Raw genomic sequence first — 19,057 nt, 5'->3', positions numbered from 1 at the left:
CATAGACATAGAGATAAAGATTTATAACTAGAATAATTAATTCAGGATGAGCAAAAGACTTAGTCTTCTATTAACCTTATTTTTACAATGTCAGATGCTAAAACAAAGATCACCTGGCCTAGTTGCTCAATGTTTCACGCATTACACTAACATCAGAGCCCTTATTTGTCAGAATGTTTCAAACACTAACATCAGAGCCCTTACTTGTCAGAGCATAGTTTGGGTTCTCTACTTCCATCCGTTGCATCTGTGCACTCAGAAATACTTTAATGTCTATGCCTCTGGCAAAGGATGATGAATTAAAAAATCTAGAAGGAATTTTAGAAGCAATATCTGGTTCATCTCGTCCAAATCCAAGATTATATAGAATTTCTTCAGGATCTTCTTCATAAAGCTCCAGCAGTTCTGAAACACTACAACAAAGGAAGAAGACATAAAAATGTTAAGTGTGCTTGGAATCCACACTTGTCATGTCAATGACAATCAGTCAATCAGTCCACAGCCCCATTTTCACTTCCCTTAGCTCCAGGTCTTCACATCATGATATCTTTCCTCATCTTCTGATACTATGCCCTCATGAGATACACAATCCTTAGAAAGGATACATAGGCACATTTTCTCAGGATAAATCAGAAACAAAAGCTGGAAGGCCTAATCCCTAAGAACATAAGACAGACCCTCTGAGGGACTGCTCACCTTAGTTTTTTGGTCATTTTTCAAGGATTATCCAGGAAAGCAATTCAGACCAAGCATGATAAGGAAAGGAAAAGATTAAAGCGAGTTGGTACAGCTTGGGTACTGAGGACTCAGCTGTGAAACACAAGCTTTGCAGACACTTTTTTTTTCCTTTTGAGAGGCAAATATCTTAGCATAAGCAAGGAAGGAGACAAGTTGGGGTCAGAAAGCCAGGGAGGAGCTTCCCTCCAGCTCTTCTCTCCCCACATCTATGAAGGAAGTAGGAGGAGTAAAGTGAGGAGGATATGGGTTACACAGAGAGACACTGTGTCCCGATTCCACTGAGAATTCAATATTAACCTACCCTCTCACTGCAGTGATAATCTGAGTTTTGGGGGGCTTAACAAGGGCATAAGCAGAAGGGTGGAATGTGTCTAGAAGATGGCTAAAGCTGCTTCAGATGAAGAGCTGTGATGCAATAATTTGTAGAGCAATTTAAAAACTGGTCCACAGGCCCACAGAGTTGATTTAATTTACATTTTAAAGATCACTGGTTTAGCACATTGAAAACAAATTTAGCCTTAAATATCAAGCTGCTAATAGTGTATGTTTATGCTGCTTTCTATGTCAGAGTTCCTCAAGGCATTCTCGGATTTGTTTCGGCCCCTTACAAGTAGAAGTTACTCCACTATGGAGTTTCTCTTTCAGGATGCAGACATAACTTCAACCACTCCTTACTAGATTCTAGCACTGGTGCGAACACAGTTACTGCTTTTTATTTGGTTCATTAGAGGGGTCTCACTGGTTTTTGCATAAGAAGCTACTGTCAGTTATGATGGTCTGAGAAACACTTGGGGCCCTTTGAGTCACACTCTCAGCATCAAATCAAAGACCAGAAGGTGACAGGTTCAAAACCACATGGTCACGGTTTTACCAGGACTGACCTTGACACGGTACCACTGCTTTTCCCAGACCCAGTAGAATTCATACTTCTTCCTTTCTGATGAAACTGAAGTCTTCTCTCCTTGGCCAAGATATTGTTGCTATAAATATAATAAGATTCTTTAAAACTCGATTTTCTATCCTTTTCACTTTTAAAAAGGAGCAGACCCAAACAGGTACATACCAGTTTTCAACTTGAGCATCAGGTTCATGTAGGTGATTGGCTACAAGTAATAAACAAACAAATAGACAGACAGACAGACAGACAAACAGAGAGCACAGCTGTTAGAAGGAAATGGCACAGGTATGGAGAAGACAGGTTATCTACATTGTCATGGGTAGATATCCACTACTGAAAGCACTGGACAGTAGGGCAATAACTGGGCCAGCAACCTTTGGAGGTGGCTTCTACGTCCTTGCAATGCAGAACTACTTCTAGCTGAGTGTTTAAAATTTAAAAAAAAATCTATAAATAATCAATTTAATTTCTGGAACCAGGCTGATGCATAATGAGGGACATAAGCAGCATATACTGGTATATGTAGTGCTATTAAATTTCAAAGCTGTCAATCAGGAGCATCTTAAAAGTAAACATGGCTGGGTGCCATTAAGGAGAACCACAATATTCACATATTTCTTATGTGTTTTTAAAGTTAATATCAGCCTTTGGTGCATCATGTGAAATGCTCTACACCTTTCAATGTAACATCTCCTTTAAAAACTTCCTCTCAGCTTTAACCTAGATTAACAAGGTCAAAGCAAACAGAAACCAATGTTTAGAGTTAATTTCATCATAATTGTAGAAAAACAAAACAAGATTAATAACCAAAATGTCTACTTCAGCAGTTGATTTTTTTCATTTCTGATGTGCAAAACTGTAAGAAATTTTTGCTTCATTTTATTTCCTATGAATAATATTGTTTGATACCATGAAACCTCCCAGGCAGATATCAAAATCATCAAATGCACTGCTTACAGAGATGCTGATGAACATCTTCATAAAGGACTGACAAGATTTTTAAGAGCACTGACTTGAAAAAAGGAAGTTAAAGTTTTCAATTATTCCTTGTAAAACACATTGACAGAGATAATGAAAACATGTATTCTATACTTCCTGATGCTAGAATGTTCTAAATAAGTAACTCATCTTACAAACAGAAATGAAGATCTAAAGAATCAAGAACACAAAATTCTGTGAATAAACTCATAATAAAATAAAAGAAAAGTCAGTGGGCTCAGTCACCGGGGCTTACACCTGCAACCCCAGCACCAAGGAGGCAAAAGCCACGCAACTGAGAATCTGAGGTCAGCCTGAAGCTGCACAGGGAATTCAAAGCCACCTTGGCTACACAATACAAACCTGTCTCAAAACAAAGTAACCTACGTTTTATAATAACAACAAAATTGCTTTAAAACAGAAACCTAGCTTTAAACACTGGGAAGCTTTATTGGACGCTAAGAAGAATTTAAGGACATACTTCTACAGTGCTAAAGCAATGCGGAAAGAGGCACCAGAGTAACAACTGACTTCTAGCCTTACATGGTCTTTGTGATTTAATCTTTAACTGTCAGTGGTTAAAGAGGGAAAATATAAGGACAAAGACACACACAGCTGTAGGTGTAACCTGAGTCCATGTCACTAAACCAAAACTAAGTTTCAACTTAGTTTTTTTCCTGCATAAATATTTAAGCTCCCTTCCTTCTTTGGGACAGTTTTCCTCTCATTTATATCACCATAGCTTTATCATAAACAGTTCCTCCGAGCACTTAGGTCAGGCAAGATGGTATTTCAGAGGCATCCAGACAGGAATCCTACAGGTTAAGGCAGTGAATGAGACCCACAGTCAAGGCCTTTAAGTGTGTCTCTGAGAGCCCTATGTCTGATAGATCTTCCTTCATTTCTTAAGATCACTAAAACCCCATAAAGATATAGTTCCTCAACAAACATACCTTCAGCTCCCAGTGACAAGTCATCTTCAAAGCTTCCTCCATTTCTCACAAACACACCTAAAACGGAGTGTAAAAATTCAGAAACCACACCCCCCTGCTCTGCTGTTTCCCACTAATCCCATTACCATATGACATCATTAATTAAACAAGTCTACCACGTAAGACATTTCACAAAACCTAGGAAAATATCTCAAACCTGATTACGCTAAAAAATAATTTATATTATGTCATTTCAAAGAGCAAACAGGCTTTTTCTCTATTGTAACGAAACTGGGTTTGTGGCCAGGTAAATTTTCCAGAATTCAGGGCTTATATTTTATATTCCCGTATGCCTCTGAAGACATTTGATTAGACAAACTACTTCACCAAAAAGTTCCATAGAAAACTATGTCCCAAAGCAGCCATTCCTCTTACCTTTCATGGTACATCAGGACCTCAAGCTATGTTTCCCTCACACTGTGAATGCTTCTCCTTCACTCTGTCATCACCTATACATTCTTGTACTGTGAACCTGAGAATTTTGTCTTGCACGGGTGCTAAAATTCCAGGTGTGGCAATTTCAGTTAGCAGAAGCAAAGAAATGCTACACTAAAGTTAACCTAGTTCGCTCATTATATATTTTCTTTATGTTTACATATCACAGTCTGTATTTAATCAGTCTATAATATCTAACTGGGCAATAAGAACATAAGGATGGCATTGTGAGAAGCTTTGGGAAACAAAAGTTACTGAAAGTTACTTACTATTCTTTTATGGCTTATGACAATATTTTGCCCTTTGGGCTTCTAGCTCACAATGGCATATTTTATAAACATGTTCTTCACTAGTGTAATTCACACAACACTTGCAGCTAAAAGACAAAGGAAGAATCTCACTTTTGGAAAAGGACAACTTTCTCTTACCCTTCTGCGCACCGCCGCTTTGCTCATCCAGGGAAGCTCCCAAAGGGGTGCTGCAATCACAGAGACACAGAAGCCTCAGTCTTCTGAACACCCATCTGCAGAACTGTCCTTGGGTAGCCTCACTTTACAATTACAGCTAAGCAGGCATCTCAATCAACTTAGCACTCCTCCCCAAACACCAGGAATGTGAGTGGCTTACATAAGTAATGTCCTTCTAACCAAGCAAATACCTGTTGTCAGGTCAGGTTACCAGCAATAACTTAATCACAGGTCTGCTCTGCAGCAAGTAAGAGCTGGAATGGCCATAGCATATGATATGGATTGTTATTTTCTTTGCAAAAATAGGGAGGAGAGAGAGAGACAGAGAGACAAAAGGCTAAAGAAACATTTCACTCAATCCCTTCTACCAAAACAAGCAACAAGAACAAGAACAAAAATACAAAAACAGGATTAGAAGAAAGTGCCTTTTCAGTGGTAAGTAACTTCACTTAGTAAAACAAAATGTGACAAGAGTCAGGAAGTAAGCTCAAGAGTTCTTAACTCTTGCCTGTCAACGGAGCTGGTAGCTCAGAGCACAACCCAGGCAGCCTCTCCACCTCCACTGGAGCCTTTCTCACAAACACACAGAAGCCTGACCATCACCCATCACCGTCCTCTTTTAAACTCTAACAAGCACACATTTTCCTCCCTTAACTTTGGAAAGTCCTGGGCTCAGCTTGGAATCAGGGAGTGAAGGATCGGCCAATGCTGATTTTTTCTCCCTCAAGTTTCTCCCTCAACCGTCTCCAAGTTGTTTTCAAACACAAAGATATCTTTACTTTTCTCAAAACAACTTAGTTTTGGGACTTAAATCACAGAACTATTCTTTTATTCTGAGGGTTTTGGTCTGTGATACAGCCTTCAGTTTCTCAATAAAGGTTCATATCTTCTAACAATTTACATTGGAAGTAGGATGCATCCAGCTTCAAAAACATGCTACTCATTGCCAATCAAACATGCAAGCAAACATACAGGCAAGGTGGTTCTGTGAAATTTAGTGCTTTTGAGATGTGAGTTGTAAAAGAATCATCAGCAAGTACCATATGGGCACTGATAAAACTTCCATTCTAGAGTTTTGCAAACATTTCACATTTGTGCCATTAATCTTATTTTCCCTCCTGGTAGCTCTGTCCTTAGTTGGGTCCAAACAACATGTCCACAGTTGCCCATGCTGTTCTTCACTAACAGAAAATGGCAAGCAGGCAGGCAGAACATGACCAGCCTTCTTCAAAAGCAAGTTCTCTATTTCTAGACACCCTCCTCCAAATCCCACCAGAATCTCTACAGCTTCTTAGACATTGAGTCAAGTCAGTTGGTTAGTGGGAAAAAAAAAAAAGTAAACAGAATAAAGACTCCACTGGAAAAGGAAAAAAAAATGACATCTTTGCCCAGAATATGGATAGCAATGAGAAAACAGTATTGCAGAATTTACCAAGGGAGGGAAATACTCTTTCAGATCATCTGCACATAGTACACAAATTATGTGAATGCTCAACTCAGGTACACATGAAAACTGCTTGTGCATTGAATAGGGGTAAGTATAAGAACAAGAAAAAAAATCTACGAGAGGTTTCCTTAGATAATTTTATAATCTGTGCACATTAAGTTTAGCAATGACACTTCTAGAATTTTCTGGACCTAACTTGAGTCCTGATCAGTGTTAGCATTAGCCTACTTCATCTATCTAAAAACTGTTTTTATTCTCTGTCTCCTTGATATGATTTCTTCTATAACCTTAATTCCTATATACCATTTTTAAAATGTGATTTTTCCCTTGTTCTTATATTTGAAAAAAAAAAAATTCCTTGACTACCCACTTGAGATAAAATGCTAGAAATTTTAAGACCTGCTTTAAGCGTAAGCCAATATTAAGGAATGGATTTTAAATGACGCCAAGATGTAAACCTTAAAGACCTGAATAAAAGCAAGGATAGACTACTCTCTTCACTCCTTGATGTGGAAACTTCAAAGCCATTGCTTTGTAAGTTCTCTCCTAAAAAGTTTTGAAGATGTACATTTAAAATTTCAGCCTTCTAATTTAACACTGATCTGATGGGAGCCCCTGGCACACACTATTGTGCTTTGTTAAGGCCATATTCTTGCAATTTGGAAATCAAGGGGTTAAACAGGGCTGGGTGGTTAACTTAAAGATGTGTTGAAGCAATATATTTGTCTCTGTGCATCTTTAAAAGGAATGCCTATATATCCCATAATGTTTCAGACAAGTCTAGGACACCTAAGTAAAATTCTGCAGTTAACAATCAGTATGGCTCCAAATACTCACTAATACAGAGACAGCTATTGGTCTTTACAGGAAAAAAAATAATGCCATATATGAATCACTTTCAAAAAAAAAAAAAACGACCAAATAATCCCTAGGATAAACATAATTTGAGAAAATGCCCAGAAGCAAATGCCAACAAAAGTTTAAAAGCTATAGCCTTTACACAAGATTTTTCAAAGAGCAAATAAAGTGGAGAAAAAAATGGAAGTAAAACACATTTTACTTTAGTCAAATTGACTTGAAATACAACCCATTTCCGCTGTATTTTATCAAACATTTTTGTGCAGGTTGCCAAAGTTTGTAACTAAACAGACTCATAAAGTATGAATGCCTGCAAAACTCCATTTCCTACTGCAAATTCCAATGCCATCTGACAAAACCGGGTGCAAGGAGTTAAACTCCAAGGAGCAAGTTGGCTAGTTTTAATAGTTCCCCAGAGAGACTTAAGGCACACAACCCAAATTAAACCCCAGTTAGTGTAGTTAAGTAAATTAAACTCGTCTATAACACGTTTGAAAGGAAAATGATTCCGCGCCAGATATGCAGATGCCAAAGTAAAGAAAAATAAAACGTCCTGCAAAACATTAAAATTCTTTCAAGAGAAACCACGAGCGGCCAAAGTAGCATCGCTGTGACCTGTTTTAGTTTCTGATCTGCTGCTGACATCATGCCCGGACTGCTGAAGTCTTAACTGTAAAGTCAACTCGGTCACCAAATAATCAGCGGCCACAGCACTTCCAGTTCTAATCGCTTCTAGAAGGAAGCTATCAGCCGGCTCACTTTCCGGTTCCTAGCTTAGTGCGGCCACGGGACCCAGAGACGAAGTCGAACCTCTCGCTTCTCCCAGAGTAACCCCCGCTTTACTCACCGGCAGTCTTTGAGCCATATCGTGATCTTCTCGTTGGGCACGTTTCCTGCGGAATAGAGCGAAAGGACAGCTCGTTAGGTACCCCATGCAGAAGCACTCGGGGGGCTGTACCATCCTGACACTCCCTTGCAGAACCAGCCCGGGGCCACCCGCAGCCTCGGAGAGCAATCCGGGCGCCCGACCCAGGGGAGCCAGCCGGCAGCCAGGTGCACATGCAGGCGCCAAAGCGCGGGTCACGAGCACATTTAAAGGTCGGGGGCGTCCCGTCCCCGCGCCGGGTGGCACGGAGCACGCCGCCTTCCCGATCGCACGTCCCTGTCCCCCGCACCGACCTTGCCCCGCGGCTGCCGGCAGCTTCGCGCCCGGGAGGTCCTCCTCGTCGTCCTCGTCCTCGTCCTGCGTCGTCGTCTCTGTGGACAGATCCTCGGTCTCCGACGCCTGCCAGGAGCTGCGGCACTTGGCCCAGGCCTTCCTCCTGCGACTCGCCACTTGCCACTCCAGTTCCTCCTCCGCCTCCGCCGACAGGGGTCGGTTCATGGCCGCGCCGGGGGCTCCGCGGGCCCAGCCCGAGCCTGCGCGGGACACAGCGGCGGCTGCGGGGACCCCCGCCGCTGCTGTCAGCGCCCAGCCGGGCAGGGGGCCCGGGGGAGCCAGAGCGGGCGCCGCAGGAGGAGGGGACAGGGAGGGGGGGGAGGGAAGGAAGGAGGGAGGGGCGGAGGGCCGGCGCTTCACGTGAACCCGGCCTGGCGGGGCGCAGGAGCGCGAGTGGCTCCGGCAAGCCGGGTAGGCGCCGTGCGCCCGCCCGGCCCGGTCCCGCCCACTCCAAGACCCCGCCCTGCCCCCTGTACAGCCACGCCCACCCGCCAATGCACAGTCCAGCCCCTCGCAGCTGTGCGCCCCGCCCACGAAGAAGGCCACGCCCCCTTCCGGTGGCTGTCTTGCGGGGAGGTGAGGAGGACGAGAGTCGGGGCGGGGCTCGTCCTGACGGGCTAGGAGCCGAACCGCCCCTTCGCGGTGGCCTCAGGAAAGAGCCAGATTTGTTTGTTTGTTTGCTTATAGCCTTTCCTTCTCTCAACTCCTCTCTCGTCCAGAAATAGAGGTAAAGTGCCAAGGCCAAGTCTCATAAAACGCCCCTGCGTGCAAACAAGTGACTGGGCTCTGAGAATCAGTGTGGGATGCCGACAGGATTGGGCAAGGCTGAAAGAGACGTGAGATTGTACTCTGTCTACTTGTAAAAAGCTTCCCTTCCCGTGGCTTAAACGTTTGAGAAACTTGTGTGTCCTGATTATGTGAGGTATGAAAATGCAGTGAGAAAAAAAATGGATATATCACATTGAAGCTGCAGACAAAAAAGGGAAGTGGAGAAAGAAAGTGCCCTGGGAGTGTAGAGAAAGCTAACTGCTTGGACTTGGGACTTAAAAGATGCAACAAGAAGCAGGTAATGTCAAGCTTCTGTAACAACTTTTAAATCCCACCTCCCCACCTCTCCACCCCTTATCTTACTTGTATCTCCTATGAGAAAAAAAGATTAAAATTCTATCCATATTGAGACAAAGTGTGATATATCAAACAATGTTCTAAACTATCTACACACAATATAGAAGGCGACCAACATTTTACTTGTGCATGGCTAAACTCTGCAAGCAAAGTTAGAATAGTTTTTGTTTGGGTCTTTTCTTGACTAAAACCATTTTTTTTACATAAATAATATTTTAAAGAGGAACATTTCCACTTGAAATAGATATTTACCGTTCATAAAAGTACAAGTGTGCATTTGTAACCAAAGGAAATAGTTTTTGTAACTCAGAATGTAAAGTGTCCTTGAGATGAGATGGTGCCTAATTTCTAGTGCAGGCCCTTGCACATAATCTTTGTATTCACTTTAAAGTAGCACAGTGACCTTCCTGTCTTTGGCCCTTAATATCTTTCTAGCATGGTCCATATGTTTGATAGTTCCCAATACATCATTAATTATTGAGAGAAAGAACAACTCCTGATGGTTTATCAGTATCCCCAAGAACAAACCCAAAATCCAAGCTGGCTTCCCAGAGCCATCAGAGCATCATCATGGCCCTCCTGCACTTATAGTGAGCTACAAGGATGGTACCAGCACCCCAAGGGCTTGACCTTTTACTGGTAAAGGATCGTGTAGTTTTTAATATGTCTTAGACTTTCAGGAGTTCTATATTAAGGATGAAGCTAACTCTTTCATGTCCTTCCAAAGCAGCTGGCTGTGAAAAAGGAGACGGATGCAAAGAAGGTGCCTAGAGAACTGTTGATGTGGTTGGTCAAATGCTGTAGAGGACACTGCCTCTAATGGTTTTATCCAGGGCCCTGTTGGATTCTACCCCATCCATCTGCTGTCCCCAGCTTCCATTCTGCCACATGTAACATGGCTGGTTTTCTGTCCTTGCTTTTTAATTCATTCCTGTTCTGTCTACTAACTGCATGAACCAGCTGATCCAGAATTTCTTCACTCTGTGGCTGGCTCCCTGAGTCATGATCACATCCTGTTTACAGATCCTTGACATACAACAGAATGTACACACTGTTGTTCATTGGGGGGAATGAATTATACAGCAAATAATATGACCAGATCCAGCCAATATGTTTCGTTTCCCAGCCACTTTGCAAACATTATGGAACCTATTTTAAAATCTTTCATGTATCCATAATACAATGTTGAGTCTACATAGAATATTGACTTCTCTTGAGGCAAGATGTCTGTTTGCTTCAAATGAGACAAACTTGGGTTTTGTCTGCTTTGTGGTTTTTTTCTCCAATGCCTTTTTTTTTTTTTTAATTAGTTTTGCTTGTACTTTTAGAGAACAAATAATTCTGGGGAAAGGCAATAATGAAGTATGGCTTATAATTTAAAAGTCATTCAATCACAGTCAAAGAAAAAGGGGAGTAAGCCTAGAAAGTATCATTAGTGTATAGCAATTATCAAATCTGTAGTAGCACAAATATTTTATTTTACATTGCAAACATTAATGAACAGTAAAGGTATATTGTCTTTAGAAGAAAATCATAGGCAGCATGCTATTCCCTAAAAACCAGAAGGTTTATGTTGTCAAGTCTGAGGTTATTTTTAATGCCCAAGGTGTTTGATTTATTCAATAATGAATGCTGAGCTTGAGGAAAGTCTAGATATTTGCTTGTTTTCCAGGCAAGTACCCTAGGCCAGACCAGCTGTAAAAATCTGCATTTCTAATGTTCTCCATTAAGAATATTATCTCATTTGTTGATGCATATGAAAAAGAGAAATACAGTTATATTAAATATGGGCAGTTTAACCTAACAAGGTAGAGTGGAAAGAGGATGGCCTTTGGTATCAGACCAAAGTTGAATATTTTCCTTCTATTTTTACACATAGCTCATCTCTCTGAATATCGTTTCTTCCTATGTAAAATTGCAGTCATTACTACCGTCCTAAGTTAGTGCAAGGGTTTTAAAAACTGAAGTAGGTATTCACTAGGACCATTGCAATTATTATGTTTGAGAGACACAAAAAAGTCAATTTCATATGGAGAAATATTCTAATACTAATGAATAGCTTCTATTTCTATTTTATGTAGGTGTTTCTTAAAAGTATAATAAATTCAGGCAAGAACAGAAAACATACTGTGATTAAATAAAACTTTAGGTGGAAAAGCCTCAATAGTAAGTGATATATGATATAAAATTTCTGACTTTAACATAGGCCTCAAAATTAGAACATGAGATTTATTTTGACTGTAGTTAAATTGAAGCCTTTTGGTTCTACTTAAGAAACTGTTTCAGTTATATTTATGTGATCAAATTTGTATTCAAAGTCTAATCTGCTGGGCAGTGGTGGCGCATGCCTTTAATCCCAGCACTTGGGAGGCAGAGGCAGGTGGATTTCTATTTATTAAACAAGTTTAATAAATAAGCTCTGCTGAAAGCTAGTTAGTTTAATTTTAATCGGTTCTTTGGTCTATTCCATTAAGCTATTCTTAATCATTAAAATTGTGTTTTATTATTTCTAATTTTGTACCAATTTTAAAGAAATATAATCATATCAGGTATATAACAAACCTGTTTTGTTTGACTTTCCAGACTGGTAAAAATTTAGTTGTGATTGGATTACTTGCCTTTCCTTATTGGAAACACTAGTATAGCAGAGCCATTTGCTATGTCTCCTTTTTGTATTTCATCAGGTACATATCAGAGGGAAAGAGCTGAATACTAGTAGAAAACTGTCTTACAGATTATTTACTCAACAGACCAGTAGTTAGCCCATTACATACTTTCTGAAGTGAGGGCATTGGAAGCTTGCCACTTTTCCCTCTTGCTCTCGGGTCACATTTGTTGAATAATACTAGGCTTACCCTTTCCACAGAGAATTTCTAGCCATCTGTTTTGTTTGTGTTTGTTCGTTTGTTTCACTAACTCTGTTCTTTCTTGTTTCTGAGCAACACGTAAGAATGTCCATCCATTCTTCATCCACAATAAAAAAGCAAGATTATGTGACAGAATAAATAAGCTTCCTTTAACTTGTTTTGTGAACTTGTAAACTGCTCAGAGGAGGTTTTGGAATATTTCACCTGGACATATGGGACAGCTATATGGAAAAGCCAAAATATTTGTAATCCATCTGTGAAGCGTAGATCCTCAAGTTTAGATCCTCAAGTTTACATTTGCCTCAGTCTTGTCCTAAAATGTTGCTTTTACAGATCTCAGACATTTTAAATCATATAAGGTTTTATATAAGTATATGGAATTTGTATCCAATGCTCACTCCATGACAGTACGCCATGACAGGAGGAGCTTTTCTGCAGTACATGAAAAAACAAGATAATGTCTTAAGTTCCCCAGCATTAACACCATCCTGAAATGTAATTAATTTTTGAACCACATTTTCTTCCTAATCTGATTGTTTTCAAACGCTTGTACTCTTATGTATGATTGGGTGGGGTTTTTTTCCCACTAAAACCACTTAGGACTTAAAAATTCACTATATGTCTATTTACAATTATGTATTCCTATATAAAGCTTTCTTTATGCACTTTATGGAGATGAAAGAAAGAGAGGTCTTAGTTTCTGGATATACCTCACATCTATCTAATACTGATAGATTTTAAAGGCTTTAGGAGTACAGTGTTCATTACGGTTGTTTCACATGTGAACATGCATGAGCATGAACATGTGCACTAAGCACACACACAAACAGACATATATATATATACATATATATATATATATGTATATATATATAATATATAAATATATCAGTTCCTCGACATGTGCCTGATCCTGAGAACTATGAACTCTCCTGGCTTCTCCCAGCGCATTTCCTGAGTCTAATCTCCTTTCTGCAGCTACTTCATGCCCACTGCAGAACAAACAAAATCTACATTCAGAACAGGACCCTTCACAAATTCAATGGAGTTATTTTGGGTGAGTCATTGAGAACACAGTACAAAACCTTTCCTCACTCACCAGAAATGCATTTTAAAAATAAAGCCAAAGTGAACAAGGCTTGGCAAGTTTCAGAGTAAAATGGGGAGAGAGCAGGGCTTTTGCCAGCCACAGACAGGGCTTCGGCTATCTCTTAACTGGGAGAGAGCAGGGCTTTTGCCAGCCACAGACAGGGTTTCAGCTATCTCTTAACTTTCAACTCCACCAATTCCTTTTGTCACCACTAACCAAAGAGTGCAAAGTTGAACAGGTGAGACACCAACATAATGACACATCAGTTCAACTAGCACCTTCACAGCAGGCCCCCTGCAGAGCCCATGTGTCTTGTAGCTTAGAACCGTTTTTTAAGACTCCATTTGTGTCTTTCTTTCCTTCAGAGCTCTGGGGCACACAAGTTGAGAAATCACTGAATTCAGGATCTTCAACAAATAATTAAAAAACAGTATATATGTGTCATATCCCTTCCTTTAAACAAGCTTTTAAGTAAGTGAAGTCGCATGAAAGTTAATCCATCAGCAAAGTATTGGAGGAAGTAGAACTATGGAGACAGAAAATAAGCTAGTTCCTAAGAAAATTTTAAGTTGAATTTTATAATAAATAAGTCTGTGTAATGGTTTTATGAACCTGAGATATTTAACAGAGAGGTATTCAAGATTTATAAATCATTGTGAATTACTTCCTATTAGCCATATTACTCACCCAGTTCTGTGAAGAAATCTTATTTTCTACAAGGCACTGCAGATCATACACACACAGGTACTCACATCTCATAAGCGAGGAGAAACTCAGAATCTACAAGGAGATATAAAATCTGGTTTGTTATTCTGAGTTATGTGTATTTGTGCATGTCAATATGTGGGTATGTGTGTGTGCAGGCAGGTGCCCCAAAAATCTATAAGCTTTGTGACCCTCCTAATGTGGATGCTGGAAACAGAATCCTCACACCCTTTACAAGAGCATCAAGGTCCAGTCCCCAGTCTCCAGCCCTGAGGAGATTTGTTTAAAAAATTATGGTAACTAAAACTCTTGCTAAAAAATTTCATAATTTCTAAAATCATCAACACAGGTTGACCCAAATATTATTGTGAGCTAATTAACATATACTCTAGAGGATCCTACAGTAAGAAGTATCCTGTTCAGTCTTGGTTGATGGTTTAGTCCCTGGGAGCTTTGGAGGGTCTGGTTAGTTGATATTGTTGTTCTTCCTATGGGGTTGCAAACCAAAGAATACACAGGTGGGTACCCATGGCTCCAGCTGGATATGGAGCAGAGGATGGTCTCACCTGGCAACAATGGGAAGGGAGCCCCTTGCTCCTGTGGAGGCCTGATCCCAGAGTAGGAGAATGCTAGGGAGCTGAGGTAGGAGTGGGTGGGCATGGGCGGGTAGGGTAGCACCCTCATAGATTCAGAAGGAGGGGATAGGGGGTTTGTGGAGGGGAACTAGGAAGAGGGATAGCATTATAAACAATAAAATGAGAAAAAAAGATATCCTAGTCACAAAAGTCCCATCTCCAAGTTATAGGGGAAGCCAAGAAACACTGATTTACTTATATACATATTATCCTTAGGCCCTGAAAATTAGCAGTTTTCACATGTCAGGATGACAATTGTTACTAAGAAAATAAAATTTCTATATTTGAAATTTAATCTGCCCATAGAAATACAAGGGCCAAAATAAATGTATACCCTGCTCTAATTAAAAATGTCATAGTGTTCCATTTCCTATATTTGGAGAATTTCTTTTCTTTCACTTCTCTTTTGGGGTAAAGTGGTGGTTTTTAAGCAATAAAATAAGAACTTATGTTTCTTTTAAAATGTGTCTCTCCTATCAAGGTATGATTTTGTGTTGTTTATTTTTAATTTAAATGTAATCTACATATAATGAAGTTTCAGACAATAAGAGGACTTAATATATATTACCATTAAGAACTAAAAACACCAACAAAAAGTACTCCTCCATAGTCTGCATCAAAGGAATAAAAATATAGAGAAAAACCCACTGAAATCTTATCAGGGCATGAAACTTTCCTAAAGCTATGAAGTAGCAGGCTTGGCCTAGGTTACATTAGTACAGATCAAACAGCTTGATGGCCTGTTTATTAGGAGATTGTTATTAAGAAAATGAATCCCAGAGAAACAGGTTGTTTTTGTTGATTTTAAATCTCTCTGAGTCTGTGAATTTCCTATCATTTTTTAACAAATTATCTCAAGAGTGATACTTTAAACCCTTCAAACACCCCTTATTACCAATATGTTTGATTATGCTTGTAGAAGTTCTAATAGAGCAAATATTTCAGTGGACTCATGGCAATCTTAAAAATGAGTAGCTTTAACTGGGTATTTGCTCTGTGACCAGTCATCATATTTAGAGCTATACTGACAGTGTCTCATTTAATTAGACACATCTTTTCAACTGTTCGGATTGTCCTAGCTTATAGGGTTTTAGAGATTTTTCTGAGATATTAGTGCTCCAGACCACATACCAACTACCAATACACTGCTTGAGGGCCAGAGTACAACCAAGGCTTCTGCCTGCAAAGCTCCCACTCTAACCCACCCTGCACAGCTGCTTCATGAACCTTCAGGCTAGCTGCTAAAGCTGAGCAGCTGCTTAGGGCACTGGGAGAGGCCTCTTCACTTCAGCTCCTGGGCGGAGGAGCAGGGGCCTCAAAGCCCATGGACTCCTGGGAAGGGATTTATCTCCTGCAACTCCTTGGTTTTTCAGGGCAACCAAACTGAGTCAGAAAGATCGCCTAAGGTCAACAGGTGGTCAGTGACAGAAGTAGGTCAAGAGTCCATACCAGCGATTTCAGTGTTCTTGCTCATCTACCTCTCAGGGATCCTACCAGGAAGTTTTAGGCCACAATTGTACACATCTTAACACTTTAAATTTAACATATTGGGAAACCATATGTATCCGGTTTGGTGGTGTTTTGGTTTTTTGTTTTAAATATAAATATTGCAAACAAAATTAGTACATTTAGGGTCTCAGCGACCTCATCTACTACTCTTGCAGAGGACCCAAGTTTAATTTCCAGTACCCATATACTGACGTCTCCAACAGCCTGTAACTTAGGCTGAGGGGGATCCAATGTCCATGTTCTTTGGAGGTACCAATACACTCATGCAGCTCATACCCCCAGACAAAAAATACAGGCATACACATGGTGAAAAATAATGAAAGTAATAAATAAATATTGGCTTGAGAGAGCAGTACTTAAGGCACCCTCACTATTCCTTTAGCAGACCTGGTTCTGGCTCCCAGCACCCACATGACAGCTCACAACCGTCTGTAATTCTAATTCCAGGTAATCTAATGCCTTGTTTGACCTCTGTTGGTTCCTTGTGCCCATACTTATATGCACGCAGTCACACACATGTACATATTAAATAAATAAATATTTCTAAAATTAGATAAGTAGAAAAGCATTAATGAGAACATAGCAGATGACAAAACCATTCGTGCTAAGAGTGTTTGCAATTATCATTTAAGAGAGTGTTTCAGAACCCTCTGAAATATTTGTTTATCTATAGTCAGGAGAATTCTGGTTAAATGCAGGACAGGTCTCCTATTTTCCCTAGGGGAAAAAAATTCTTTTTAATTCTTATCAATATGGCATCTCTAGATATTTCATTGTTTTAGCACTAGATGTATTCAGATGTATTTTGCATTTTTGAAATGGAGTCTCTCTCTGTAGCCTGAACCTCATGATGAGTCTACCTCTGCCTGTCAAATACTGGGATTATTTTTTATTGCATTCTCATGTAGTGTACCAAAAACCTTTACCATGTGGTTCGTAGAGTAGGGAAACTATGAGTATAATGTTCACTTTGGTCTTATTTAGGCATAAAACTTATAGTCATAAAAAGCCTCCTCTATAAAATGTTTTATAACCATCAGGAAAAAAAAAAAAAAAAAAAAAAAAAAAAAAAAAACAAGACAGTCCTGCAATAGGATACACTTCGGTAGCTTATTGTCATCTTCCCCGGCCCCTATCTGCCCAAGTTCATGCCTATGTGCTAATAAATTTTGAAGCAGCTGCACCCCAAGTTAACCACAATGGGGAATCATTATCTGTTAGAACTTATGTAGTCATTTTAAGAGTTATTAGGCTAGGGCAAAGGGTAGCATGATATGCTGGTGGTTCAGAAAGAAGTATGGCAACTCTGACACAGCCTTTTCAGCTGGTGTCTGGTGGAGAGGATAAATTTACCACCATATTGCACAGTCTTTTGAAATACTACAAGCTTCTATTTATTAGTGGGTTCTTTGATACATATATGTGTGTGTGTGTGTGTGAATTTCTTATACATATAGATATATAACTGTTCAATAACTAAGTAATCATTTCTTCCTCTCCTTCTCTGGGAACAATTGTATTAGCCTTGATAACATTCCTGTAAGTGATTAGAGCTGCCTTGAGAGCCATCCAGCATAGAAACATATTTAGATAACCTATGTGCCTATTGATTGCAGTACCATATGTATTGTGCATAAGATACTTCATGTCTAGTAAGAAAATTCTTCCTTTCACATAAGCCATGTACCTAGAGGGGGTATATTTTTTGATAAAGATAAAGATGGAAAAGTCTTTTATCAGATCCTCAAAATGGGTCATAATATTTTAACACCTAAGTTTCTCACTGTCATGTAATATTAAAATACCTTGGTAAAACTGATATATTTCAGATCCCAAACCTTTCATTCTATCCAGACATAAGCACCCAGGATTAGGGACAGAATCTCTGTAAATCTGAGGGGGTTGATTAACTTGTGTTTGAGTCTTCTAGGAGACCATAATATTCTACACTAGAATCAAAAGGCTAAGACTGTAACATATATGATCTATCTACTTTCTTGTACTCAGAAGTATTACCTAATGGCCATAGGTTCTTGAACAGAACATGAATGATACAGTATCTGGACCTAAAATCTAGCCTTCCCAGCAAAGATCAAATGCCAGATGTAGGACCTGACACTACTTACTTTCAGGGCTGAAGCAGTAGCTGAAAAGTTCAAAGCAATGGGTCCTGATCCAGAGGATCCAGCACCTCCTTAAGGATGTACAGAGGCTTTACAGAGAATCCAATGCCCTCTTCTGACTTCCAAGGGTCATCACACACATCTTGTGGACATACATCCACAAAAAAAAAAAAAAAAAAAAAAAAAAAAGCACTCATATATACAACTAAGTAAATCTTCTTAAAAGTTAAATATTTAATATTCTAACATATATTGAAGGAGGTAGACATTGACTACCCAGATTTGATCATCATACCTTGCCAACAAATACTGTTACACTCTACTCCCAAACCTTGTACAATACAATTAAAATAAAACACTCTAACTGGAAGAGGACCAAATTCAAAATTTTCCAAAGGATGCAGATTTAGCTTCTATTGCAACTATTCAATAACAGTATGAAAACAAGATTGTTTCAATATATCAATATTTACCCAGGACTTAAGAGCAGTCTAGGATATAGCCTGCTGCTTTGATAATATTTAGTGGTTTTCATAAAGATATTTTTATAGGGTTTCTCTGTGGTTCACACAGTAACACCTGCCAGTATCAATTCTGCATGTGAACAGAGATATGAAAGTAGAATGCACTATCTCAGAAAGTGAATCTTTCAGAGATCATTAAGAATGTCATCCTTCATGTTTGGTTAGAACTCTACATATGAGGAAACAGACATGAGGAAAAATTACATAAAATCCTGGTAGAAGTAGTCAGAAAGTTGATTAGCACAAGGGCTTTAAATCTTTTTCATAGAGCATTCAGCATTAGCAAACCCATCAGAAATAATAAAGTACTTTCGTGTGTCTCAAAAACAAAACAGATTTTCATCTTAGATTTTCTTTAAGAGAATTTCAATAGAAACAACTTCTTCTTCTTCTTCTTCTTCTTCTTCTTCTTCTCCTTCTTCTCCTTCTTCTCCTTCTTCTCCTTCT

General features: G+C 39.5%; 1 protein-coding gene across 3 annotated transcripts in view; it reads right to left on the bottom strand.

Annotated features, from left to right (window-relative positions):
* The window catches only part of Itprid2 (ITPR interacting domain containing 2), an 83,521-nt gene that overhangs the window by 30,031 nt on the left and 34,433 nt on the right, over positions 1-19,057 (bottom strand). The window contains exons 2-9 of one of the 3 annotated variants that reach the window (XM_031370777.1): positions 13,802-13,894; positions 7,993-8,253; positions 7,661-7,706; positions 4,470-4,519; positions 3,568-3,624; positions 1,802-1,841; positions 1,620-1,718; positions 205-413 (exon numbers count right to left, since the gene is read on the bottom strand). In XM_031370777.1, the coding sequence (XP_031226637.1) occupies positions 205-413; positions 1,620-1,718; positions 1,802-1,841; positions 3,568-3,624; positions 4,470-4,519; positions 7,661-7,706; positions 7,993-8,197 (706 nt within the window). In that variant the 5' untranslated portion in view covers positions 8,198-8,253; positions 13,802-13,894. Of the gene's footprint in view, positions 1-204; positions 414-1,619; positions 1,719-1,801; positions 1,842-3,567; positions 3,625-4,469; positions 4,520-7,656; positions 7,707-7,992; positions 8,254-13,801; positions 13,895-19,057 lie in introns of those variants that run through there. The other 2 variants (XM_031370776.1, XM_031370778.1) reach the window with 2 other exon arrangements.

The sequence above is a fragment of the Mastomys coucha genome, unplaced genomic scaffold, assembly GCF_008632895.1.
Source record: "Mastomys coucha isolate ucsf_1 unplaced genomic scaffold, UCSF_Mcou_1 pScaffold15, whole genome shotgun sequence".
Classification (NCBI taxonomy): Eukaryota; Metazoa; Chordata; class Mammalia; order Rodentia; family Muridae; genus Mastomys; species Mastomys coucha.
Note: the sequence above shows the minus strand (reverse complement) of the source record. Positions and strands in the feature narration are given on the sequence as shown.